This window comes from Mustelus asterias, unplaced genomic scaffold, assembly GCF_964213995.1.
Source record: "Mustelus asterias unplaced genomic scaffold, sMusAst1.hap1.1 HAP1_SCAFFOLD_596, whole genome shotgun sequence".
In the NCBI taxonomy this organism is placed as follows: domain Eukaryota; kingdom Metazoa; phylum Chordata; class Chondrichthyes; order Carcharhiniformes; family Triakidae; genus Mustelus; species Mustelus asterias.
The window spans coordinates 506-27,558 of record NW_027590546.1 but is presented as its reverse complement, the minus strand read 5'-3'; the positions used below and the strand labels follow the sequence as shown (position 1 = coordinate 27,558).

General features: G+C 56.1%; 1 protein-coding gene across 1 annotated transcript in view; it reads left to right on the top strand.

Annotated features, from left to right (window-relative positions):
• The window catches only part of LOC144487112 (protein spinster homolog 1-like), a gene marked incomplete at its 3' end in the record, with an annotated part of 54,629 nt that extends 27,957 nt beyond the window's left edge, over window positions 1-26,672 (top strand). The window contains exons 5-7 of the mRNA XM_078205169.1: window positions 14,894-14,960; window positions 18,067-18,209; window positions 26,520-26,672. Coding sequence (XP_078061295.1) covers window positions 14,894-14,960; window positions 18,067-18,209; window positions 26,520-26,672 — 363 coding nt within the window. The remainder of the gene's footprint in view (window positions 1-14,893; window positions 14,961-18,066; window positions 18,210-26,519) is intronic.
• Window positions 26,673-27,053: the final 381 nt, after the last annotated feature.

Below are 27,053 nucleotides of genomic sequence, written 5' to 3'. Positions count from 1 at the left end.
AGAGGGAGCTTTACTCTGTATCTAACCCCGTACTGTCCCTGTCCTGGGAGTGTTTGATGGGGGACAGTGTAGAGGGAGCTTTACTCTGTATCTAACCCCGTGCTGTACCTGTCCTGGGAGTGTTTGATGGGGACAGTGTAGAGGGAGCTTTACTCTGTATCTAACCCCGTGCTGTACCTGTCCTGGGAGTGTTTGATGGGGACAGTGTAGAGGGAGCTTTACTCTGTATCTAACCCCGTGCTGTCCCTGTCCGGGGAGTGTTTGATGGGGACAGTGTAGAGGGAGCTTTACTCTGTATCGAACCCCGTACTGTCCCTGTCCTGGGAGTGTTTGATGCGGGACAGTGTAGAGGGAGCTTTACTCTGTATCTAACACCGTGCTGTAACTGTCCTGGGAGTGTTTGATGGGGACAGTGTCGAGGGAGCTTTACTCTGTATCTAACCCCGTGCTGTACCTGTCCTGGGAGTGTTTGATGGGGACAGTGCAGAGGGAGCTTTACTCTGTATCTAACCCCGTGCTGTACCTGTCCTGGGAGTGTTTGATGGGGGACAGTGTAGAGGGAGCTTTACTCTGTATCTAACCCCGTGCTGTACCTGTCCTGGGAGTGTTTGATGGGGGACAGTGTAGAGGGAGCTTTACTCTGTATCTAACCCCGTGCTGTACCTGTCCTGGGAGTGTTTGATGGGGACAGTGTAGAGGGAGCTTTACTCTGTATCTAACCCCGTGCTGTACCTGTCCTGTGAGTGTTTGATGGGGACAGTGTAGAGGGAGCTTTACTCTGTATCTAACCCCGTGCTGTACCTGTCCTGGGAGTGTTTGATGGGGACAGTGTAGAGGGAGCTTTACTCTGTATCTAACCCCGTGCTGTACCTGTCCTGGGAGTGTTTGATGGGGACAGTGTAGAGAGAGCTTTACTCTGTATCTAACCCCGTGCTGTACCTGTCCTGGGAGTGTTTGATGGGGACAGTGTAGAGAGAGCTTTTCTCTGTATCAAACCCCGTGCTGTACCTGTCCTGGGAGTGTTTGATGGGGACAGTGTCGAGGGAGCTTTACTCTGTATCTAACCCCGTGCTGTCCCTGTCCTGGGAGTGTTTGATGGGGACAGTGTAGAGGGAGCTTTACTCTGTATCTAACCCCGTGCTGTACCTGTCCTGGGAGTGTTTGATGGGGACAGTGTAGAGGGAGCTTTACTCTGTATCTAACCCCGTGCTGTACCTGTCCTGGGAGTGTTTGATGGGGACAGTGTAGAGGGAGCTTCACTCTGTATCTAACCCCGTGCTGTACCTGTCCTGGGAGTGTTTGATGGGGGACAGTGTAGAGGGAGCTTTACTCTGTATCGAACCCCGTGCTGTACCTGTCCTGGGAGTGTTTGATGGGGGACAGTGTAGAGGGAGCTTTACTCTGTATCTAACCCCGTGCTGTACCTGTCCTGGGAGTGTTTGATGGGGACAGTGTAGAGGGAGCTTTACTCTGTATCTCACCCCGTGCTGTACCTGTCCTGGGAGTGTTTGATGGGGGACAGTGTAGAGGGAGCTTTACTCTGTATCTAACCCCGTGCTGTACCTGTCCTGGGAGTGTTTGATGGGGGAAAGTGTAGAGGGAGCTTTACTCTGTATCTATCCCCGTGCTGTACCTGTCCTGGGAGTGTTTGATGGGGGACAGTGTAGAGGGAGCTTTACTCTGTATCTCACCCCGTGCTGTACCTGTCCTGGGAGTGTTTGATGGGGACAGTGCAGAGGGAGCTTTACTCTGTATCTAACCCCGTGCTGTACCTGTCCTGGGAGTGTTTGATGGGGACAGTGTAGAGGGAGCTTTACTCTGTATCTAACCCCGTGCTGTACCTGTCCTGGGAGTGTTTGATGGGGGACAGTGTAGAGGGAGCTTTACTCTGAATCTAACCCCGTGCTGTACCTGTCCTGGGAGTGTTTGATGGGGACAGTGTAGAGGGAGCTTTACTCTGTATCTAACCCCGTGCTGTACCTGTCCTGGGAGTGTTTGATGGGGACAGTGTAGAGGGAGCTTTACTCTGTATCTAACCCCGTGCTGTACCTGTCCTGGGAGTGTTTGATGGGGGACAGTGTAGAGGGAGCTTTACTCTGTATCTAACCCCGTGCTGTACCTGTCCTGGGAGTGTTTGATGGGGGACAGTGTAGAGGGAGCTTTACTCTGTATCTAACCCCGTGCTGTACCTGTCCGGGCAGTGTTTGATGGGGACAGTGTCGAGGGAGCTTTACTCTGTATCTAACCCCGTGCTGTACCTGTCCTGTGAGTGTTTGATGGGGACAGTATAGAGGGAGCTTTACTCTGTATCTAACCCCGTGCTGTACCTGTCCTGGGAGTGTTTGATGGGGACAGTGTAGAGGGAGCTTGACTCTGTATCTAACCCCGTGCTGTACCTGTCCTGGGAGTGTTTGATGGGGGACAGTGTAGAGGGAGCTTTACTCTGTATCTCACCCCGTGCTGTACCTGTCCTGGGAGTGTTTGATGGGGACAGTGTAGAGGGAGCTTTACTCTGTATCTAACCCCGTGCTGTACCTGTCCTGGGAGTGTTTGATGGGGACAGTGTAGAGGGAGCTTTACTCTGTATCTAACCCCGTGCTGTACCTGTCCTGGGAGTGTTTGATGGGGGACAGTGTAGAGGGAGCTTTACTCTGTATCTAACCCCGTGCTGTACCTGTCCTGGGAGTGTTTGATGGGGGACAGTGTAGAGGGAGCTTTACTCTGTATCTAACCCCGTGCTGTACCTGTCCGGGGAGTGTTTGATGGGGACAGTGTCGAGGGAGCTTTACTCTGTATCTAACCCCGTGCTGTACCTGTCCTGTGAGTGTTTGATGGGGACAGTATAGAGGGAGCTTTACTCTGTATCTAACCCCGTGCTGTACCTGTCCTGGGAGTGTTTGATGGGGACAGTGTAGAGGGAGCTTGACTCTGTATCTAACCCCGTGCTGTACCTGTCCTGGGAGTGTTTGATGGGGGACAGTGTAGAGGGAGCTTTACTCTGTATCTAACCCCGTGCTGTACCTGTCCTGGGAGTGTTTGATGGGGACAGTGTAGAGAGAGCTTTACTCTGTATCTAACCCCGTGCTGTACCTGTCCTGGGAGTGTTTGATGGGGACAGTGTAGAGAGAGCTTTTCTCTGTATCAAACCCCGTGCTGTACCTGTCCTGGGAGTGTTTGATGGGGACAGTGTAGAGGGAGCTTTACTCTGTATCTAACCCCGTGCTATACCTGTCCTGGGAGTGTTTGATGGGGACAGTGTAGAGGGAGCTTTACTCTGTATCTAACCCCGTGCTGTACGTGTCCTGGGAGTGTTTGATGGGGACAGTGTAGAGGGAGCTTTTCTCTGTATCAAACCCCGTGCTGTACCTGTCCTGGGAGTGTTTGATGGGGGACAGTGTAGAGGGAGCTTTACTCTGTATCTAACCCCGTGCTGTACCTGTCCTGGGAGTGTTTGATGGGGACAGTGTAGAGGGAGCTTTACTCTGTATCTAACCCCGTGCTGTACCTGTCCTGGGAGTGTTTGATGGGGACAGTGTAGAGGGAGCTTTACTCTGTATCTAACCCCGTGCTGTACCTGTCCTGGGAGTGTTTGATGGGGACAGTGTAGAGGGAGCTTTACTCTGTATCGAACCCCGTGCTGTACCTGTCCTGGGAGTGTTTGATGGGGGACAGTGTAGAGGGAGCTTTACTCTGTATCTAACCCCGTACTGTACCCGTCCTGGGAGTGTTTGATGGGGGACAGTGTAGAGGGAGCTTTACTCTGTATCTAACCCCGTGCTGTACCTGTCCTGGGAGTGTTTGATGGGGGACAGTGTAGAGGGAGCTTTACTCTGTATCTAACCCCGTGCTGTACCTGTCCTGGGAGTGTTTGATGGGGACAGTGTAGAGGGAGCTTTACTCTGTATCGAACCCCGTGCAGTACATGTCCTGGGAGTGTTTGATGGGGACAGTGGAGAGGGAGCTTTACTCTGGATCTAACCCCGTGGTGTACCTGTCCTGGGAGTGTTTGATGGGGACAGTGTCGAGGGAGCTTTACTCTGTATCTCGCCTCGTGCTGTACCTGTCCTGGGAGTGTTTGATGGGGACAGTGTCGAGGGAGCTTTACTCTGTATCTAACCCCGTGCTGTACCTGCCCTGGGAGTGTTTGATGGGGACAGTGTAGAGGGAGCTTTACTCTGTATCTAACCCCGTGCTGTACCTGTCCTGGGAGTGTTTGATGGGGACAGTGTAGAGGGAGCTTTACTCTGTATCTAACCCCGTGCTGTACCTGTCCTGGGAGTGTTTGATGGGGGACAGTGGAGAGGGAGCTTTACTCTGTATCTAACCCCGTGCTGTACCTGTCCTGGGAGTGTTTGATGGGGGACAGTGTAGAGGGAGCTTTACTCTGTATCTAACCCCGTGCTGTACCTGTCCTGGGAGTGTTTGATGGGGGACAGTGTGGAGGGAGCTTTACTCTGTATCGAACCCCGTGCTGTACCTGTCCGGGGAGTGTTTGATGGGGACAGTGCAGAGGGAGCTTTACTCTGTATCTAACCCCGTACTGTCCCTGTCCTGGGAGTGTTTGATGGGGGACAGTGTAGAGGGAGCTTTACTCTGTATCTAACCCCGTGCTGTACCTGTCCTGGGAGTGTTTGATGGGGACAGTGTAGAGGGAGCTTTACTCTGTATCTAACCCCGTGCTGTACCTGTCCTGGGAGTGTTTGATGGGGACAGTGTAGAGGGAGCTTTACTCTGTATCTAACCCCGTGCTGTCCCTGTCCGGGGAGTGTTTGATGGGGACAGTGTAGAGGGAGCTTTACTCTGTATCGAACCCCGTACTGTCCCTGTCCTGGGAGTGTTTGATGCGGGACAGTGTAGAGGGAGCTTTACTCTGTATCTAACCCCGTGCTGTAACTGTCCTGGGAGTGTTTGATGGGGACAGTGTCGAGGGAGCTTTACTCTGTATCTAACCCCGTGCTGTACCTGTCCTGGGAGTGTTTGATGGGGACAGTGCAGAGGGAGCTTTACTCTGTATCTAACCCCGTGCTGTACCTGTCCTGGGAGTGTTTGATGGGGGACAGTGTAGAGGGAGCTTTACTCTGTATCTAACCCCGTGCTGTACCTGTCCTGGGAGTGTTTGATGGGGGACAGTGTAGAGGGAGCTTTACTCTGTATCTAACCCCGTGCTGTACCTGTCCTGGGAGTGTTTGATGGGGACAGTGTAGAGGGAGCTTTACTCTGTATCTCACCCCGTGCTGTACCTGTCCTGGGAGTGTTTGATGGGGGACAGTGTAGAGGGAGCTTTACTCTGTATCTAACCCCGTGCTGCACCTGTCCTGGGAGTGTTTGATGGGGGAAAGTGTAGAGGGAGCTTTACTCTGTATCTATCCCCGTGCTGTACCTGTCCTGGGAGTGTTTGATGGGGGACAGTGTAGAGGGAGCTTTACTCTGTATCTAACCCCGTGCTGTACCTGTCCTGGGAGTGTTTGATGGGGACAGTGTAGAGGGAGCTTTACTCTGTATCTAACCCCGTGCTGTACCTGTCCTGGGAGTGTTTGATGGGGGACAGTGTAGAGGGAGCTTTACTCTGTATCTAACCCCGTGCTGTACCTGTCCTGGGAGTGTTTGATGGGGACAGTGTAGAGGGAGCTTTACTCTGTATCTAACCCCGTGCTGTACCTGTCCTGGGAGTGTTTGATGGGGACAGTGTCGAGGGAGCTTTACTCTGTATCTAACCCCGTGCTGTCCCTGTCCTGGGAGTGTTTGATGGGGACAGTGTAGAGGGAGCTTTACTCTGTATCTAACCCCGTGCTGTACCTGTCCTGGGAGTGTTTGATGGGGACAGTGTAGAGGGAGCTTTACTCTGTATCTAACCCCGTGCTGTACCTGTCCTGGGAGTGTTTGATGGGGACAGTGTAGAGGGAGCTTCACTCTGTATCTCACCCCGTGCTGTACCTGTTCTGGGAGTGTTTGATGGGGGACAGTGTAGAGGGAGCTTTACTCTGTATCTAACCCCGTGCTGTACCTGTCCTGGGAGTGTTTGATGGGGGACAGTGTAGAGGGAGCTTTACTCTGTATCGAACCCCGTGCTGTACCTGTCCTGGGAGTGTTTGATGGGGGACAGTGTAGAGGGAGCTTTACTCTGTATCTAACCCCGTGCTGTACCTGTCCTGGGAGTGTTTGATGGGGACAGTGCAGAGGGAGCTTTACTCTGTATCGAACACCGTGCTGTACCTGTCCTGGGAGTGTTTGATGGGGACAGTGCAGAGGGAGCTTTACTCTGTATCTAACCCCGTGCTGTACCTGTCCTGGGAGTGTTTGATGGGGGACAGTGTAGAGGGAGCTTTACTCTATATCTAACCCCGTGCTGTAACTGTCCTGGGAGTGTTTGATGGGGGGACAGTGGAGAGGGAGCTATGCTCTGTATCTAACCCCGTGCTGTACCTGTCCTGGGAGTGTTTGATGGGGGGACAGTGGAGAGGGAGCTTTACTCTGTATCTAACCCCGTGCTGCACCTGTCCTGGGAGTGTTTGATGGGGACAGAGTAGAGGGAGCTTTACTCTGTATCTAACCCCGTGCTGTACCTGTCCTGGGAGTGTTTGATGGGGACAGTGTAGAGGGAGCTTTACTCTGTATCTAACCCCGTGCTGTACCTGTCCTGGGAGTGTTTGATGGGGACAGTGTAGAGGGAGCTTTACTCTGTATCTAACCCTGTGCTGTACCTGTCTTGGGAGTGTTTGATGGGGACAGTGTAGAGGGAGCTTTACTCTGTATCTAACCCCGTGCTGTACCTGTCCTGGGAGTGTTTGATGGGGACAGTGTAGAGGGAGCTTTACTCTGTATCTAACCCCGTGCTGTACCTGTCCTGGGAGTGTTTGATGGGGGACAGTGTAGAGGGAGCTTTACTCTGTATCGAACCCCGTGCTGTACTTGTCCTGGGAGTGTTTGATGGGGGACAGTGTAGAGAGAGCTTTACTCTGTATCTAACCCCGTGCTGTACCTGTCCTGGGAGTGTTTGATGGGGACAGTGTAGAGGGAGCTTTACTCTGTATCTAACCCCGTGCTGTACCTGTCCTGGGAGTGTTTGATGGGGACAGTGTCGAGGGAGCTTTACTCTGTATCTAACCCCGTGCTGTACCTGTCCTGGGAGTGTTTGATGGGGACAGTGTAGATGGAGCTTCACTCTGTATCTCACCCCGTGCTGTACCTGTCCTGGGAGTGTTTGATGGGGGACAGTGTAGAGGGAGCTTTACTCTGTATCTAACCCCGTGCTGTACCTGTCCTGGGAGTGTTTGATGGGGGACAGTGTAGAGGGAGCTTTACTCTGTATATCACCCCGTGCTGTACCTGTCCTGGGAGTGTTTGATGGGGACAGTGCAGAGGGAGCTTTACTCTGTATCTCACCCCGTGCTGTACCTGTCCTGGGAGTGTTTGATGGGGACAGTGTAGAGGGAGCTTTACTCTGTATCTAACCCCGTGCTGTACCTGTCCTGGGAGTGTTTGATGGGGGACAGTGTAGAGGGAGCTTTACTCTGAATCTAACCCCGTGCTGTACCTGTCCTGGGAGTGTTTGATGGGGACAGTGTAGAGGGAGCTTTACTCTGTATCTAACCCCGTGCTGTACCTGTCCTGGGAGTGTTTGATGGGGACAGTGTAGAGGGAGCTTTAGTCTGTATCTAACCACGTGCTGTACCTGTCCTGGGAGTGTTTGATGTGGGACAGTGTAGAGGGAGCTTTACTCTGTATCGAACCCCGTGCTGTACCTGTCCTGGGAGTGTTTGATGGGGGACAGTGTAGAGGGAGCTTTACTCTGTATCGAACCCCGTGCTGTACCTGTCCGGGGAGTGTTTGATGGGGACAGTGCAGAGGGAGCTTTACTCTGTATCTAACCCCGTACTGTCCCTGTCCTGGGAGTGTTTGATGGGGGACAGTGTAGAGGGAGCTTTACTCTGTATCTAACCCCGTGCTGTACCTGTCCTGGGAGTGTTTGATGGGGACAGTTTAGAGGGAGCTTTACTCTGTATCTAACCCCGTGCTGTACCTGTCCTGGGAGTGTTTGATGGGGACAGTGTAGAGGGAGCTTTACTCTGTATCTAACCCCGTGCTGTCCCTGTCCGGGGAGTGTTTGATGGGGACAGTGTAGAGGGAGCTTTACTCTGTATCGAACCCCGTACTGTCCCTGTCCTGGGAGTGTTTGATGCGGGACAGTGTAGAGGGAGCTTTACTCTGTATCTAACCCCGTGCTGTAACTGTCCTGGGAGTGTTTGATGGGGACAGTGTCGAGGGAGCTTTACTCTGTATCTAACCCCGTGCTGTACCTGTCCTGGGAGTGTTTGATGGGGGACAGTGTAGAGGGAGCTTTACTCTGTATCTAACCCCGTGCTGTACCTGTCCTGGGAGTGTTTGATGGGGGACAGTGTAGAGGGAGCTTTACTCTGTATCTAACCCCGTGCTGTACCTGTCCTGGGAGTGTTTGATGGGGACAGTGTAGAGGGAGCTTTACTCTGTATCTCACCCCGTGCTGTACCTGTCCTGGGAGTGTTTGATGGGGGACAGTGTAGAGGGAGCTTTACTCTGTATCTAACCCCGTGCTGTACCTGTCCTGGGAGTGTTTGATGGGGGAAAGTGTAGAGGGAGCTTTACTCTGTATCTATCCCCGTGCTGTACCTGTCCTGGGAGTGTTTGATGGGGGACAGTGTCGAGGGAGCTTTACTCTGGATCTAACCCCGTGCTGTACCTGTCCTGGGAGTGTTTGATGGGGACAGTGTAGAGGGAGCTTTACTCTGTATCTAATCCCGTGCTGTACCTGTCCTGGGAGTGTTTGATGGGGGACAGTGTAGAGGGAGCTTTACTCTGTATCTAACCCCGTGCTGTACCTGTCCTGGGAGTGTTTGATGGGGACAGTGTAGAGGGAGCTTTACTCTGTATCTAACCCCGTGCTGTACCTGTCCTGGGAGTGTTTGATGGGGACAGTGTCGAGGGAGCTTTACTCTGTATCTAACCCCGTGCTGTCCCTGTCCTGGGAGTGTTTGATGGGGACAGTGTAGAGGGAGCTTTACTCTGTATCTAACCCCGTGCTGTACCTGTCCTGGGAGTGTTTGATGGGGACAGTGTAGAGGGAGCTTTACTCTGTATCTAACCCCGTGCTGTACCTGTCCTGGGAGTGTTTGATGGGGACAGTGTAGAGGGAGCTTCACTCTGTATCTCACCCCGTGCTGTACCTGTTCTGGGAGTGTTTGATGGGGGACAGTGTAGAGGGAGCTTTACTCTGTATCTAACCCCGTGCTGTACCTGTCCTGGGAGTGTTTGATGGGGGACAGTGTAGAGGGAGCTTTACTCTGTATCGAACCCCGTGCTGTACCTGTCCTGGGAGTGTTTGATGGGGGACAGTGTAGAGGGAGCTTTACTCTGTATCTAACCCCGTGCTGTACCTGTCCTGGGAGTGTTTGATGGGGACAGTGCAGAGGGAGCTTTACTCTGTATCGAACCCCGTGCTGTACCTGTCCTGGGAGTGTTTGATGGGGACAGTGCAGAGGGAGCTTTACTCTGTATCTAACCCCGTGCTGTACCTGTCCTGGGAGTGTTTGATGGGGGACAGTGTAGAGGGAGCTTTACTCTATATCTAACCCCGTGCTGTACCTGTCCTGGGAGTGTTTGATGGGGGGACAGTGGAGAGGGAGCTTTGCTCTGTATCTTACCCCGTGCTGTACCTGTCCTGGGAGTGTTTGATGGGGGGACAGTGGAGAGGGAGCTTTACTCTGTATCTAACCCCGTGCTGTACCTGTCCTGGGAGTGTTTGATGGGGACAGTGTAGAGGGAGCTTTACTCTGTATCTAACCCCGTGCTGTACCTGTCCTGGGAGTGTTTGATGGGGACAGTGTAGAGGGAGCTTTACTCTGTATCTAACCCCGTGCTGTACCTGTCCTGGGAGTGTTTGATGGGGACAGTGCAGAGGGAGCTTTACTCTGTATCTAACCCCGTGCTGTACCTGTCCTGGGAGTGTTTGATGGGGACAGTGTAGAGGGAGCTTTACTCTGTATCTAACCCCGTGCTGTACCTGTCCTGGGAGTGTTTGATGGGGACAGTGTAGAGGGAGCTTTACTCTGTATCTAACCCCGTGCTGTACCTGTCCTGGGAGTGTTTGATGGGGGACAGTGTAGAGGGAGCTTTACTCTGTATCGAACCCCGTGCTGTACCTGTCCTGGGAGTGTTTGATGGGGGACAGTGTAGAGGGAGCTTTACTCTGTATCTAACCCCGTGCTGTACCTGTCCTGGGAGTGTTTGATGGGGGACAGTGTAGAGGGAGCTTTACTCTGTATCTAACCCCGTGCTGTACCTGTCCTGGGAGTGTTTGATGGGGACAGTGTAGAGAGAGCTTTACTCTGTATCTAACCCCGTGCTGTACCTGTCCTGGGAGTGTTTGATGGGGACAGTGTAGAGGGAGCTTTACTCTGTATCTAACCCCGTGCTGTACCTGTCCTGGGAGTGTTTGATGGGGACAGTGTCGAGGGAGCTTTACTCTGTATCTAACCCCGTGCTGTACCTGTCCTGGGAGTGTTTGATGGGGACAGTGTAGATGGAGCTTCACTCTGTATCTCACCCCGTGCTGTACCTGTCCTGGGAGTGTTTGATGGGGGACAGTGTAGAGGGAGCTTTACTCTGTATCTAACCCCGTGCTGTACCTGTCCTGGGAGTGTTTGATGGGGGACAGTGTAGAGGGAGCTTTACTCTGTATATCACCCCGTGCTGTACCTGTCCTGGGAGTGTTTGATGGGGACAGTGCAGAGGGAGCTTTACTCTGTATCTCACCCCGTGCTGTACCTGTCCTGGGAGTGTTTGATGGGGACAGTGTAGAGGGAGCTTTACTCTGTATCTAACCCCGTGCTGTACCTGTCCTGGGAGTGTTTGATGGGGGACAGTGTAGAGGGAGCTTTACTCTGTATCTAACCCCGTGCTGTACCTGTCCTGGGAGTGTTTGATGGGGGACAGTGTAGAGGGAGCTTTACTCTGAATCTAACCCCGTGCTGTACCTGTCCTGGGAGTGTTTGATGGGGACAGTGTAGAGGGAGCTTTACTCTGTATCTAACCCCGTGCTGTACCTGTCCTGGGAGTGTTTGATGGGGACAGTGTAGAGGGAGCTTTAGTCTGTATCTAACCCCGTGCTGTACCTGTCCTGGGAGTGTTTGATGTGGGACAGTGTAGAGGGAGCTTTACTCTGTATCGAACCCCGTGCTGTACCTGTCCTGGGAGTGTTTGATGGGGGACAGTGTAGAGGGAGCTTTACTCTGTATCTAACCCCGTGCTGTACCTGTCCTGGGAGTGTTTGATGGGGACAGTGTAGAGGGAGCTTTACTCTGTATCTAACCCCGTGCTGTACCTGTCCTGTGAGTGTTTGATGGGGACAGTGTAGAGGGAGCTTTACTCTGTATCTAACCCCGTGCTGTACCTGTCCTGGGAGTGTTTGATGGGGACAGTGTCGAGGGAGGTTGACTCTGTATCTAACCCCGTGCTGTACCTGTCCTGGGAGTGTTTGATGGGGGACAGTGTCGAGGGAGCTTTACTCTGTATCTAACCCCGTGCTGTACCTGTCCTGTGAGTGTTTGATGGGGACAGTGTAGAGGGAGCTTTACTCTGTATCTAACCCCGTGCTGTACCTGTCCTGGGAGTGTTTGATGGGGACAGTGTAGAGGGAGCTTTACTCTGTATCTAACCCCGTGCTGTACCTGTCCTGGGAGTGTTTGATGGGGACAGTGTAGAGGGAGGTTTACTCTGTATCTAACCCCGTGCTGTACCTGTCCTGGGAGTGTTTGATGGGGACAGTGTAGAGAGAGCTTTTCTCTGTATCAAACCCCGTGCTGTACCTGTCCTGGGAGTGTTTGATGGGGACAGTGTAGAGGGAGCTTTACTCTGTATCTAACCCCGTGCTGTACCTGTCCTGGGAGTGTTTGATGGGGACAGTGTAGAGGGAGCTTTTCTCTGTATCAAACCCCGTGCTGTACCTGTCCTGGGAGTGTTTGATGGGGGACAGTGTCGAGGGAGCTTTACTCTGGATCTAACCCCGTGCTGTACCTGTCCTGGGAGTGTTTGATGGGGACAGTGTAGAGGGAGCTTTACTCTGTATCTAACCCCGTGCTGTACCTGTCCTGGGAGTGTTTGATGGGGGACAGTGTAGAGGGAGCTTTACTCTGTATCTAACCCCGTGCTGTACCTGTCCTGGGAGTGTTTGATGGGGGAAAGTGTAGAGGGAGCTTTACTCTGTATCTATCCCCGTGCTGTACCTGTCCTGGGAGTGTTTGATGGGGACAGTGTAGAGGGAGCTTTACTCTGTATCTAACCCCGTGCTGTACCTGTCCTGGGAGTGTTTGATGGGGACAGTGTAGAGGGAGCTTTACTCTGTATCTAACCCCGTGCTGTACCTGTCCTGGGAGTGTTTGATGGGGACAGTGTAGAGGGAGCTTTACTCTGTATCTAACCCCGTGCTGTACCTGTCCTGGGAGTGTTTGATGGGGACAGTGGAGAGAGAGCTTTTCTCTGTATCAAACCCCGTGCTGTACCTGTCCTGGGAGTGTTTGATGGGGACAGTGTTGAGGGAGCTTTACTCTGTATCTAACCCCGTGCTGTACCTGTCCTGGGAGTGTTTGATGGGGACAGTGTAGAGGGAGCTTTTCTCTGTATCAAACCCCGTGCTGTACCTGTCCTGGGAGTGTTTGATGGGGGACAGTGTAGAGGGAGCTTTACTCTGTATCTAACCCCGTGCTGTACCTGTCCTGGGAGTGTTTGATGGGGACAGTGTAGAGGGAGCTTTACTCTGTATCTAACCCCGTGCTGTACCTGTCCTGGGAGTGTTTGATGGGGACAGTGTAGAGGGAGCTTTACTCTGTTTCTAGCCCCGTGCTGTACCTGTCCTGGGAGTGTTTGATGGGGACAGTGTAGAGGGAGCTTTACTCTGTATCTCACCCCGTGCTGTACCTGTCCTGGGAGTGTTTGATGGGGGACAGTGTACAGGGAGCTTTACTCTGTATCTAACCCCGTGCTGTACCTGCCCTGGGAGTGTTTGATGGGGACAGTGTAGAGGGAGCTTTACTCTGTATCTAACCCCGTGCTGTACCTGTCCTGGGAGTGTTTGATGGGGACAGTGTAGAGGGAGCTTTACTCTGTATCTAACCCCGTGCTGTACCTGTCCTGGGAGTGTTTGATGGGGGACAGTGTAGAGGGAGCTTTACTCTGTATCTAACTCCGTGCTGTACCTGTCCTGGGAGTGTTTGATGGGGGACAGTGTAGAGGGAGCTTTACTCTGTATCTAACCCCGTGCTGTACCTGTCCTGGGAGTGTTTGATGGGGGACAGTGTGGAGGGAGCTTTACTCTGTATCTAACCCCGTGCTGTACCTGTCCGGGGAGTGTTTGATGGGGACAGTGTAGAGGGAGCTTTACTCTGTATCTAACCCCGTACTGTCCCTGTCCTGGGAGTGTTTGATGGGGGACAGTGTAGAGGGAGCTTTACTCTGTATCTAACCCCGTGCTGTACCTGTCCTGGGAGTGTTTGATGGGGACAGTGTAGAGGGAGCTTTACTCTGTATCTAACCCCGTGCTGTACCTGTCCTGGGAGTGTTTGATGGGGACAGTGTAGAGGGAGCTTTACTCTGTATCTAACCCCGTGCTGTACCTGTCCGGGGAGTGTTTGATGGGGACAGTGTAGAGGGAGCTTTACTCTGTATCTAACCCCGTACTGTCCCTGTCCTGGGAGTGTTTGATGCGGGACAGTGTAGAGGGAGCTTTACTCTGTATCTAACCCCGTGCTGTACCTGTCCTGGGAGTGTTTGATGGGGACAGTGTCGAGGGAGCTTTACTCTGTATCTAACCCCGTGCTGTACCTGTCCTGGGAGTGTTTGATGGGGACAGTGTAGAGGGAGCTTTACTCTGTATCTAACCCCGTGCTGTACCTGTCCTGGGAGTTTTTGATGGGGGACAGTGTAGAGGGAGCTTTACTCTGTATCTAACCCCGTGCTGTACCTGTCCTGGGAGTGTTTGATGGGGGACAGTGTAGAGGGAGCTTTACTCTGTATCTAACCCCGTGCTGTACCTGTCCTGGGAGTGTTTGATGGGGACAGTGTAGAGGGAGCTTTACTCTGTATCTAACCCCGTGCTGTACCTGTCCTGGGAGTGTTTGATGGGGGACAGTGTAGAGGGAGCTTTACTCTGTATCTAACCCCGTGCTGTACCTGTCCTGGGAGTGTTTGATGGGGGAAAGTGTAGAGGGAGCTTTACTCTGTATCTATCCCCGTGCTGTACCTGTCCTGGGAGTGTTTGATGGGGGACAGTGTAGAGGGAGCTTTACTCTGTATCTAACCCCGTGCTGTACCTGTCCTGGGAGTGTTTGATGGGGGACAGTGTAGAGGGAGCTTTACTCTGTATCTAACCCCGTGCTGTACCTGTCCTGGGAGAGTTTTGCGCTGCTCCCTCACAGCGCCAGGGACCCGGGTTCGATTCCCTGCTCGGGTCACTGTCTGTGCGGAGTCTGCACGTTCTCCCCGTGTCTGCGTGGGTTTCCTCCGGGTGCTCCGGTTTCCTCCCACAGTCCAAAGATGTGCAGGTTAGGTGGATTGGCCGTGCTAAATTGTCCCTTAGTGTCCAAAGATGTGCAGGTTAGATGGATTGGCAGATAGATGTGTGGTGTTACAGTGGGAGGGTCTGGGTAAGGTCCTCTATCGGGGGGTCGGTGGAGACTCGTTGGGCTTTCTGCAGTGTCGGGATCTGTAATGCTGTGAGCAGTGTCGGGGGATCTCTGGAGACGGAGTGTCAGGCTGGTGTGGTGTGCCCCTCGCGGTTGCCATCTCTCGGTTTGATGATGGATACAGCCATTTAACCTTTATTTTTATCTCTCTGTTCCTCCTCCTCCCGTGTGTCCGTGCCCAGCGGTCTGGGGTACATTGTTGCTTCGAAAGTGGCGGATCTGTCAGGCGATTGGCACTGGGCTCTGAGGGTGAGTCTTGGCCTCCTGCCCCGATCTCTCGCGCCCACTCCCCGTGTCCCTCCGTCCCCCGAGCGATCGACCTGCTCCCCCGTATCTCCGACAGACGCCATGAGGCTGGATTCACAGAGAATTCCAAAGACCCGTGTCCCCCAAATGAAGCCATCCCGACTTGTCTGAATCCAAGATGGCCGCCTCCATGTCAGAGAGTCATCGTCCTGGGAGTGTTAGCCCTCCCGGCTCCGTGTCTAGATTTCCCCCTCTCCCCCAGTGGGGACAACCCCAGTCTTCCCTTGATTGAACCCCAACTGAAATGTGTCACCATATTTGGCCTTGACGACCCCACAGGGTCATGTGAGGCCACTTGACGTCATTCCCAAGGATGCAAGAATGGGATCGTTTTCTCAAGCGCTCCCCCTGCACTGACCCTCCCACAGTGCGGCGCTCCCTCAGCACTGACCCTCCCACAGTGCGGCGCTCCCTCAGCACTGACCCTCCCACAGTGCGGCGCTCCCTCAGCCCTGACCCTCCCACAGTGCAGCGCTCCCTCAGCACTGACCCTCCCACAGTGCGGCGCTCCCTCAGCACTGACCCTCCCACAGTGCGGCGCTCCCTCAGCCCTGACCCTCCCACAGTGCGGCGCTCCCTCAGCACCGACCCTCCCACAGTGCGGCGCTCCCTCAGCACCGACCCTCCCACAGTGCGGCGCCCCCTCAGCACCGACCCTCCCACAGTGCGGCGCTCCCTCAGCACTGACCCTCCCACAGTGCGGCGCCCCCTCAGCACCGACCCTCCCACAGTGCGGCGCTCCCTCAGCACCGACCCTCCCACAGTGCGGCGCCCCCTCAGCACCGACCCTCCCACAGTGCGGCGCTCCCTCAGCACCGACCCTCCCACAGTGCGGCGCTCCCTCAGCACTGACCCTCCCACAGTGCGGCGCTCCCTCAGCACCGACCCTCCCACAGTGCGGCGCTCCCTCAGCACCGACCCTCCCACAGTGCGGCGCTCCCTCAGCACCGACCCTCCCACAGTGCGGCGCTCCCTCAGCACCGACCCTCCCACAGTGCGGCGCTCCCTCAGCACCGACCCTCCCACAGTGCGGCGCTCCCTCAGCACTGACCCTCCCACAGTGCGGCGCTCCCTCAGCACCGACCCTCCCACAGTGCGGCGCTCCCTCAGCACCGACCCTCCCACAGTGCGGCGCTCCCTCAGCACTGACCCTCCCACAGTGCGGCGCTCCCTCAGCACCGACCCTCCCACAGTGCGGCGCTCCCTCAGCACCGACCCTCCCACAGTGCGGCGCTCCCTCAGCACTGACCCTCCCACAGTGCGGCGCTCCCTCGGCACTGACCCTCCCACAGTGCGGCACTCCCTCAGCACTGACCCTCCCACAGTGCGGCGCTCCCTCAGCACTGACCCTCCCACAGTGCGGCGCTCCCTCAGCACTAACTCTCCCACACTGCGGCGCTCCCTCAGCACTGACCCTCCCACAGTGCGGCGCTCCCTCAGCACTGACCCTCCCCACAGTGCGGCGCTCCCTCAGCACCGACCCTCCCACAGTGCGGCGCTCCCTCAGCACTGACCCTCCCACAGTGCGGCGCTCCCTCAGCACCGACCCTCCCACAGTGCGGCGCTCCCTCAGCACCGACCCTCCCACAGTGCGGCACTCCCTCAGCACTGACCCTCCCACAGTGCGGCGCTCCCTCAGCACTGACCCTCCCACAGTGCGGCGCTCCCTCAGCATCGACCCTCCCACAGTGCGGCGCTCCCTCAGCACTGACCCTCCCACAGTGCGGCGCTCCCTCAGCACCGACCCTCCCACAGTGCGGCGCTCCCTCAGCACCGACCCTCCCACAGTGCGGCGCTCCCTCAGCACTGACCCTCCCACAGTGCGGCGCTCCCTCAGCACCGACCCTCCCACAGTGCGGCGCTCCCTCAGCACTGACCCTCCCACAGTGCGGCGCTCCCTCAGCACTGACCCTCCCACAGTGCGGTGCTCCCACGGCACTGACCCTCCCACAGTGCGGCGCTCCCTCGGCACTGACCCTCCCACAGTGCGGCGCTCCCTCGGCACTGACCCTCCCACAGTGCGGCGCTCCCTCGGCACTGACCCTCCCACAGTGCGGCGCTCCCTCGGCACTGACCCTCCCACAGTGCGGCGCTCCCTCGGCACTGACCCTCCCGCATGCGGCGCTCCCTCAGCACTGACCCTCCCCACAGTGCGGCGCTCCCTCAGCACCGACCCTCCCACAGTGCGGCGCTCCCTCAGCACCGACCCTCCCACAGTGCGGCGCTCCCTCAGCACCGACCCTCCCACAGTGCGGCACTCCCTCAGCACTGACCCTCCCACAGTGCGGCGCTCCCTCAGCACTGACCCTCCCACAGTGCGGCGCTCCCTCAGCACCGACCCTCCCACATTGCGGCGCTCCCTCAGCACTGACCCTCCCACAGTGCGGCGCTCCCTCAGCACCGACCCTCCCACAGTGCGGCGCTCTCTCAGCACCGACCCTCCCACAGTGCGGCGCTACCTCAGCACTGACCCTCCCACAGTGCGGCGCTCCCTCAGCACTGACCCTCCCACAGTGCGGCGCTCCATCAGCACTGACCCTCCCACAGTGCGGCGCTCCCTCAGCACTTACCCTCCCACAGTGCGGCGCTCCCTCAGCACTGACCCTCCCACAGTGCGGCGCTCCCTCAGCACTGACCCTCCCACAGTGCGGCGCTCCCTCAGCACTGACCCTCCCACAGTGCGGCGCTCCCTCAGCACTGACCCTCCCACAGTGCGGCGCTCCCTCAGCACTGACCCTCCCACAGTGCGGCGCTCCCTCAGCACTGACCCTCCCACAGTGCGGCGCTCCCTCAGCACTGACCCTCCCACAGTGCGGCGCTCCCTCAGCACTGACCCTCCCACAGTGCGGCGCTCCCTCAGCACTGACCCTCCCACAGTGCGGCACTCCCTCAGCACTGACCCTCCCACAGTGCGGCGCTCCCTCAGCACTGACCCTCCCACAGTGCGGTGCTCCCTCAGCACTGACCCTCCCACAGTGCGCCGCCCCCTCAGCACTGACCCTCCCACAGTGCGGCGCTCCCTCACTACTCTTTGTTTCTCCCTCATCAGGTGACTCCGGGTCTGGGCCTAGTGGCCGTGTTGCTCCTGGTTTTCGTAGTTAAAGAGCCACAAAGAGGAGTTTTGGAGCGTGGCTCAGAGCGAGAACTCGTCTACACATCCTGGCTTGCCGATGTGAAGGATCTCTGCTCCAAGTAAGTATCTAACGCACTGTGACACCCGGTCCCAGAGGGGGAAAGGACAGTGTATCTAACGCACTGTGACACCCGGTCCCAGAGGGGGAAAGGACAGTGTATCTAACGCACTGTGACACCCGGTCCCAGAGGGGGAAAGGACAGTGTATCTAACGCACTGTGACACCCGGTCCCAGAGGGGGAAAGGACAGTGTATCTAACGCACTGTGACACCCGGTCCCAGAGGGGGAAAGGACAGTGTATCTAACGCACTGTGACACCTGGTCCCAGAGGTGGAAAGGACAGTGTATCTAACGCACTGTGACACCCGGTCCCAGAGGGTGAAAGGACAGTGTATCTAACGCACTGTGACACCCGTTCCCAGAGGGGGAAAGGACAGTGTATCTAACGCACTGTGACACCCGGTCCCAGAGGGGGAAAGGACAGTGTATCTAACGCACTGTGACACCCAGTCCCAGAGGGGGAAAGGACAGTGTATCTAACGCACTGTGACACCCGGTCCCAGAGGGGGAAAGGACAGTGTATCTAACGCACTGTGACACCCAGTCCCAGAGGGGGAAAGGACAGTGTATCTAACGCACTGTGACACCCGGACTCAGAGGGGGAAAGGACAGTGTATCTAACGCACTGTGACACCCGGTCCCAGAGGGGGAAAGGACAGTGTATCTAACGCACTGTGACACCCGGTCCCAGAGGTGGAAAGGACAGTGTATCTAACGCACTGTGACACCCAGTCCCAGAGGGGGAAAGAACAGTGTATCTAACGCACTGTGACACCCGGTCCCAGAGGGGGAAAGGACAGTGTATCTAACGCACTGTGACACCCGGTCCCAGAGGGGGAAAGGACAGTGTATCTAACGCACTGTGACACCCAGTCCCAGAGGGGGAAAGAACAGTGTATCTAACGCACTGTGACACCCGGTCCCAGAGGTGGAAAGGACAGTGTATCTAACGCACTGTGACACCCGGTCCCAGAGGTGGAAAGGACAGTGTATCTAACGCACTGTGACACCCAGTCCCAGAGGGGGAAAGGACAGTGTATCTAACGCACTGTGACACCCGGTCCCAGAGGTGGAAAGGACAGTGTATCTAACGCACTGTGACACCCAGTCCCAGAGGGGGAAAGAACAGTGTATCTAACGCACTGTGACACCCGGTCCCAGAGGGGGAAAGGACAGTGTATCTAACGCACTGTGACACCCGGTCCCAGAGGGGGAAAGGACAGTGTATCTAACGCACTGTGACACCCGGTCCCAGAGGGGGAAAGGACAGTGTATCTAACGCACTGTGACACCCGGTCCCAGAGGGGGAAAGGACAGTGTATCTAACGCACTGTGACACCCGGTCCCAGAGGGGGAAAGGACAGTGTATCTAACGCACTGTGACACCCGGTCCCAGAGGGGGAAAGGACAGTGTATCTAACGCACTGTGACACCCAGTCCCAGAGGGGGAAAGGACAGTGTATCTAACGCACTGTGACACCCGGTCCCAGAGGGGGGAAGGACAGTGTATCTAACGCACTGTGACACCCGGTCCCAGAGGGGGAAAGGACAGTGTATCTAACGCACTGTGACACCCGGTCCCAGAGGGGGAAAGGACAGTGTATCTAACGCACTGTGACACCCGGTCCCAGAGGGGGAAAGGACAGTGTATCTAACGCACTGTGACACCCGGTCCCAGAGGTGGAAAGGACAGTGTATCTAACGCACTGTGACACCCAGTCCCAGAGGGGGAAAGAACAGTGTATCTAACGCACTGTGACACCCGGTCCCAGAGGGGGAAAGGACAGTGTATCTAACGCACTGTGACACCCGGTCCCAGAGGGGGAAAGGACAGTGTATCTAACGCACTGTGACACCCGCTCCCAGAGGGGGAAAGGACAGTGTATCTAACGCACTGTGACACCCAGTCCCAGAGGGGGAAAGAACAGTGTATCTAACGCACTGTGACACCCGGTCCCAGAGGTGGAAAGGACAGTGTATCTAACGCACTGTGACACCCGGTCCCAGAGGTGGAAAGGACAGTGTATCTAACGCACTGTGACACCCAGTCCCAGAGGGGGAAAGGACAGTGTATCTAACGCACTGTGACACCCGGTCCCAGAGGTGGAAAGGACAGTGTATCTAACGCACTGTGACACCCAGTCCCAGAGGGGGAAAGAACAGTGTATCTAACGCACTGTGACACCCGGTCCCAGAGGGGGAAAGGACAGTGTATCTAACGCACTGTGACACCCGGTCCCAGAGGGGGAAAGGACAGTGTATCTAACGCACTGTGACACCCGGTCCCAGAGGGGGAAAGGACAGTGTATCTAACGCACTGTGACACCCGGTCCCAGAGGGGGAAAGGACAGTGTATCTAACGCACTGTGACACCCGGTCCCAGAGGGGGAAAGGACAGTGTATCTAACGCACTGTGACACCCGGTCCCAGAGGGGGAAAGGGCAGTGTATCTAACGCACTGTGACACCCGGTCCCAGAGGGGGAAAGGACAGTGTATCTAACGCACTGTGACACCCGGTCCCAGAGGGGGAAAGGACAGTGTATCTAACGCACTGTGACACCCGGTCCCAGAGGGGGAAAGGACAGTGTATCTAACGCACTGTGACACCCGGTCCCAGAGGGGGAAAGGACAGTGTATCTAACGCACTGTGACACCCGGTCCCAGAGGGGGAAAGGACAGTGTATCTAACGCACTGTGACACCCGGTCCCAGAGCGGGAAAGGACAGTGTATCGAACGCACTGGGACACCCGGTCCGAGAGGGGGAAAGGACAGTGTATCTAACGCACTGTGACACCCGGTCCCAGAGGGGGAAAGGACAGTGTATCTAACGCACTGTGACACCTAGTCCCAGAGGGGGAAAGGACAGTGTATCTAACGCACTGTGACACCCGGTCGCAGAGGGGGGAAGGACAGTGTATCTAACGCGCTGTGACACCCGGTCCCACAGGGGGAAAGGACAGTGCATCTAACGCACTGTGACACCCGGTCCCAGAGGGGGAAAGGACAGTTTATCTAATGCACTGTGACACCCGGTCCCAGAGGGGGAAAGGACAGTGTATCTAACGCACTGTGACACCCGGTCCCAGAGGTGGAAAGGACAGTGTATCGAACGCACTGTGACACCTGGTCCCAGAGGTGGAAAGGACAGTGTATCTAACGCACTGTGACACCCGGTCCCAGAGGGGGAAAGAACAGTGTATCTAACGCACTGTGACACCCGGTCCCAGAGGGGGAAAGGACAGTGTATCTAACGCACTGTGACACCCGGTCCCAGAGGGGGAAAGGACAGTGTATCTAACGCACTGTGACACCCGGTCCCAGAGGGGGAAAGGACAGTGTATCTAACGCACTGTGACACCCGGTCCCAGAGGGGGAAAGGACAGTGTATCTAATGCACTGTGACACACGGTCCCAGAGGGGGAAAGGACAGTGTATCTAACGCACTGTGACACCCGGTCCCAGAGGGGGAAAGGACAGTGTATCTAACACACTGTGACACCTAGTCCCAGAGGGGGAAAGGACAGTGTATCTAACGCACTGTGACACCCGGTCCCAGAGGGGGGAAGGACAGTGTATCTAACGCACTGTGACACCCGGTCCCAGAGGGGGAAAGGACAGTGTATCTAACGCACTGTGACACCCGGTCCCAGAGGGGGAAAGGACAGTGCATCTAACGCACTGTGACACCCGGTCCCAGAGCGGGAAAGGACAGTGTATCTAACGCACTGGGACACCCGGTCCCAGAGGGGGAAAGGACAGTGTATCTCACGCACTGTGACACCCGGTCCCAGAGGGGGAAAGGACAGTGTATCTAACGCACTGTGACACCCGGTCTCAGAGGAGGAAAGGACAGTGTATCTAACGCACTGTGACACCCGGTCCCAGAGGGGGAAAGGACAGTGTATCTAAGGCACTGTGACACCCGGTCCCAGAGGGGGAAAGGACAGTGTATCTAACGCACTGTGACACCCGGTCCCAGAGGGGGAAAGGACAGTGTATCTAACGCACTGTGACACCCGGTCCCAGAGGGGGAAAGGACAGTGTATCTAACGCACTGTGACACCCAGTCCCAGAGGGGGAATGGACAGTGTATCTAACGCACTGTGACACCCGGTCCCAGAGGGGGGAAGGACAGTGTATCTAACGCACTGTGACACCCGGTCCCAGAGGGGGAAAGGACAGTGTATCTAACGCACTGTGACACCCGGTCCCAGAGGGGGAAAGGACAGTGTATCTAACGCACTGTGACACCCGGTCCCAGAGGGGGAAAGGACAGTGTATCTAACGCATTGTGACACCCGGTCCCAGAGGTGGAAAGGACAGTGTATCTAACGCACTGTGACACCCGCTCCCAGAGGGGGAAAGGACAGTGTATCTAACGCATTGTGACACCCGGTCCCAGAGGGGGAAAGGACAGTGTATCTAACGCACTGTGACACCCGGTCCCAGAGGGGGAAAGGACAGTGTATCTAACGCCCTGTGACACCCGGTCCCAGAGGGGGAAAGGACAGTGTATCTAACGCACTGTGACACCCGGTCCCAGAGGGGGAAAGGACAGTGTATCTAACGCACTGTGACACCCAGTCCCAGAGGGGAAAGGACAGTGTATCTAACGCACTGTGACACCCGGTCCCAGACGGGGGAAGGACAGTGTATCTAACACACTGTGACACCCGGTCCCAGAGGGGGAAAGGACAGTGTATCTAACGCACTGTGACACCCGGTCCCAGAGGGGGAAAGGACAGTGTATCTAACGCACTGTGACACCCGGTCCCAGAGGGGGAAAGGACAGTGTATCTAACGCACTGTGACACCCGGTCCCAGAGGGGGAAAGGACAGTGTATCTAACGCACTGTGACACCCGGTCCCAGAGGGGGAAAGGACAGTGTATCTAACGCACTGTGACACCCGGTCCCAGAGGGAGAAAGGACAGTGTATCTAACGCACTGTGACACCCGGTCCCAGAGGGGGAAAGGACAGTGTATCGAACGCACTGTGACACCCGGTCCCAGAGGGGGAAAGGACAGTGTATCTAATGCACTGTGACACCCGGTCCCAGAGGGGGAAAGGACAGTGTATCTAACGCACTGTGACACCCGGTCCCAGAGGGGGAATGGACAGTGTATCTAACGCACTGTGACTCCCGGTCCCAGAGGGGGAAAGGACAGTGTATCTAACACACTGTGACACCCGGTCCCAGAGGGGGAAAGGACAGTGTATCTAACACACTGTGACACCTGGTCCCAGAGGGGGAAAGGACAGTGTATCTAACGCACTGTGACACCCGGTCCCAGAGGGGGAAAGGACAGTGTATCTAACACACTGTGACACCCGGTCCCAGAGGGGGAAAGGACAGTGTATCTAAAGCACTGTGACACCCGGTCCCAGAGGGGGAAAGGACAGTGTATCTAACGCACTGTGACACCCGGTCCCAGAGGGGGAAAGGACAGTGTATCTAACGCACTGTGACACCCGGTCCCAGAGGGCGGAAGGGACAGTGTGTCTAACGCACTGTGACACCCGGTCCCAGAGGGGGAAAGGACAGTGTATCTAACGCACTGTGACACCCGGTCCCAGAGGGGGAAAGGACAGTGTATCTAACGCACTGTGACACCCGGTCCCAGAGGGGGAAAGGACAGTGTATCTAACGCACTGTGACACCCGGTCCCAGAGGGGGAAAGGACAGTGTATCTAATGCACTGTGACACCCGGTCCCAGAGGGGGAAAGGACAGTGTATCTAACGCACTGTAACACCCGGTCCCAGAGGGAGAAAGGACAGTGTATCTAACGCACTGTGACACCCGGTCCCAGAGGGGGAAAGGACAGTGTATCTCACGCACTGTGACACCCGGTCCCAGAGGTGGAAAGGACAGTGTATCTAAAGCACTGGGACACCCGGTCCCAGAGGGGGAAAGGACAGTGTATCTAACGCACTGTGACACCCGGTCCCAGAGGGGGAAAGGACAGTGTATCTAACGCACTGTGACACCCGGTCCCAGAGGGGGAAAGGACAGTGTATCTAACGCACTGTGACACCCGGTCCCAGAGGGGGAAAGGACAGTGTATCTAACGCACTGTGACACCCGGTCCCAGAGGGGGAAAGGACAGTGTGTCTAACGCACTGTGACACCCGGTCCCAGAGGGGGAAGGGACAGTGTATCTAACGCACTGTGACACCCGGTCCCAGAGGGGGAAAGGACAGTGTATCTAACGCACTGGGACACCCGGTCCCAGAGGGGGAAAGGACAGTGTATCTTACGCACTGTGACACCCGGTCCCAGAGGGGGAAAGGACAGTGTATCTAACGCACTGTGACACCCGGTCCCTGAGGGGGAAAGGACAGTGTATCTAACACACTGTGACACCCGGTCCCAGAGGGGGAAAGGACAGTGTATCTAACGCACTGTGACACCCGGTCCCAGAGGGGGAAAGGACAGTGTATCTAACGCACTGTGACACCCGGTCCCAGAGGGGGAAAGGACAGTGTATCTAACGCACTGTGACACCCGGTCCCAGAGGGGGAAAGGACAGTGTATCTAAAGCACTGTGACACCCGGTCCCAGAGGGGGAAAGGACAGTGTATCTAACGCACTGTGACACCCGGTCCCAGAGGGGGGAAAGGACAGTGTATCTAACGCACTGTGACACCCGGTCCCAGAGGGGGAAAGGACAGTGTATCTAACGCACTGTGACACCCGGTCCCAGAGGGGGAAAGGACAGTGTATCTAACGCACTGTGACACCCGGTCCCAGAGGGGGAAAGGACAGTGTGTCTAACGCACTGTGACACCCGGTCCCAGAGGGGGAAGGGACAGTGTATCTAACGCACTGTGACACCCGGTCCCAGAGGGGGAAAGGACAGTGTATCTAACGCACTGTGACACCCGGTCCCTGAGGGGGAAAGGACAGTGTATCTAACGCACTGTGACACCCGGTCCCAGAGGGGGAAAGGACAGTGTATCTAACGCACTGTGACACCCGGTCCCAGAGGGGGAAAGGACAGTGTATCTAACACACTGTGACACCCGGTCCCAGAGGGGGAAAGGACAGTGTATCTAACGCACTGTGACACCCGGTCCCAGAGGGGGAAAGGACAGTGTATCTAACGCACTGTGACACCCGCTCCCAGAGGGGGAAAGGACAGTGTATCTAACGCACTGTGACACCCGGTCCCAGAGGGGGGAAAGGACAGTGTATCTAACGCACTGAGACACCCGGTCCCAGAGGGGGAAAGGACAGTGTGTCTAACGCACTGTGACACCCGGTCCCAGAGGGGGAAAGGACAGTGTATCTAACGCACTGTGACACCCGGTCCCAGAGGGGGAAAGGACAGTGTATCTAACGCACTGTGACACCCGGTCCCAGAGGGGGAAAGGACAGTGTATCTAAAGCACTGTGACACCCGGTCCCAGAGGGGGAAAGGACAGTGTATCTAACGCACTGTGACACCCGGTCCCAAAGGGGGAAAGGACAGTGTATCTAACGCACTGTGACACCCGGTCCCAGAGGGGGAAAGGACAGTGTATCTAACGCACTGTGACACCCGGTCCCAAAGGGGGAAAGGACAGTGTATCTAACGCACTGTGACACCCGGTCCCAGAGGGGGAAAGGACAGTGTATCTAACGCACTGTGACACCCGGTCCCAGAGGGGGAAAGGACAGTGTATCTAACGCACTGTGACACCCGGTCCCAAAGGGGGAAAGGACAGTGTATCTAACACACTGTGACACCCGGTCCCAGAGGGGGAAAGGACAGTGTATCTAACACACTGTGACACCCGGTCCCAGAGGGGGAAAGGACAGTGTATCTAACGCACTGTGACACCCGGTCCCAGAGGGGGAAAGGACAGTGTATCTAACGCACTGTGACACCCGGTCCCAGAGGGGGAAAGGACAGTGTATCTAACGCACTGTGACACCCGGTCCCAGAGGGGGAAAGGACAGTGTATCTAACGCACTGTGACACCCGGTCCCAGAGGGGGAAAGGACAGTGTATCTAACGCACTGTGACACCCGGTCCCAGAGGGGGAAAGGACAGTGTATCTAACGCACTGTGACACCCGGTCCCAGAGGGGGAAAGGACAGTGTATCTAACGCACTGTGACACCCGGTCCCAGAGGGGGAAAGGACAGTGTATCTAACGCACTGTGACACCCGGTCCCAGAGGGGGAAAGGACAGTGTATCTAACGCACTGTGACACCCGGTCCCAGAGGGGGAAAGGACAGTGTATCTAACGCACTGTGACACGCGGTCCCAGAGGGGGAAATGACAGTGTATCTAATCTCTCTCTCTCTCTCTCTCGCAGTTATAGCTTCATTCTATCGTCTTTGGGATTCACAGCTGTGGCCTTTGTCACGGGCACTCTGGCACTGTGGGCACCGACCTACTTGTTCCGTGCCCAGGTGGTTCAGGGAACAATGCACCCTTGCACCAAGGCAACCTGCAACTCTCTGGACAGGTAACTCCCAAACTTGTCTCACGCTCACTGCCCCGCGTATCCCTTTTACTGTATCCCGAGGGACCCCCTTCCCGAGGCACCCCCCTCCCGAGGGCACCCCCTCCCGTGTCACCCCCTCCCGAGTCACCCCTGCACCTGCAAGGGTTAAATTCGGAGCAGGGATTGACTGGAAAACTGGCGCTCCGTTCCTTTGCCATTTCAGCTGTCACGCGGGAGAATTTGACCCAAATTTTCGAGATAGTCGTGAGGGGAGCGGGGAATTAAAGAGGAGTCTCTCCGTCAGAGACTCCCCTGTTAAAGAGGGTCTAGTCTCTCCGTCAGGGACTCCCCTGTTAAAGAGGGAGTCTCTCTGTCAGGGACTCCCCTGTTAAAGAGGGGGTC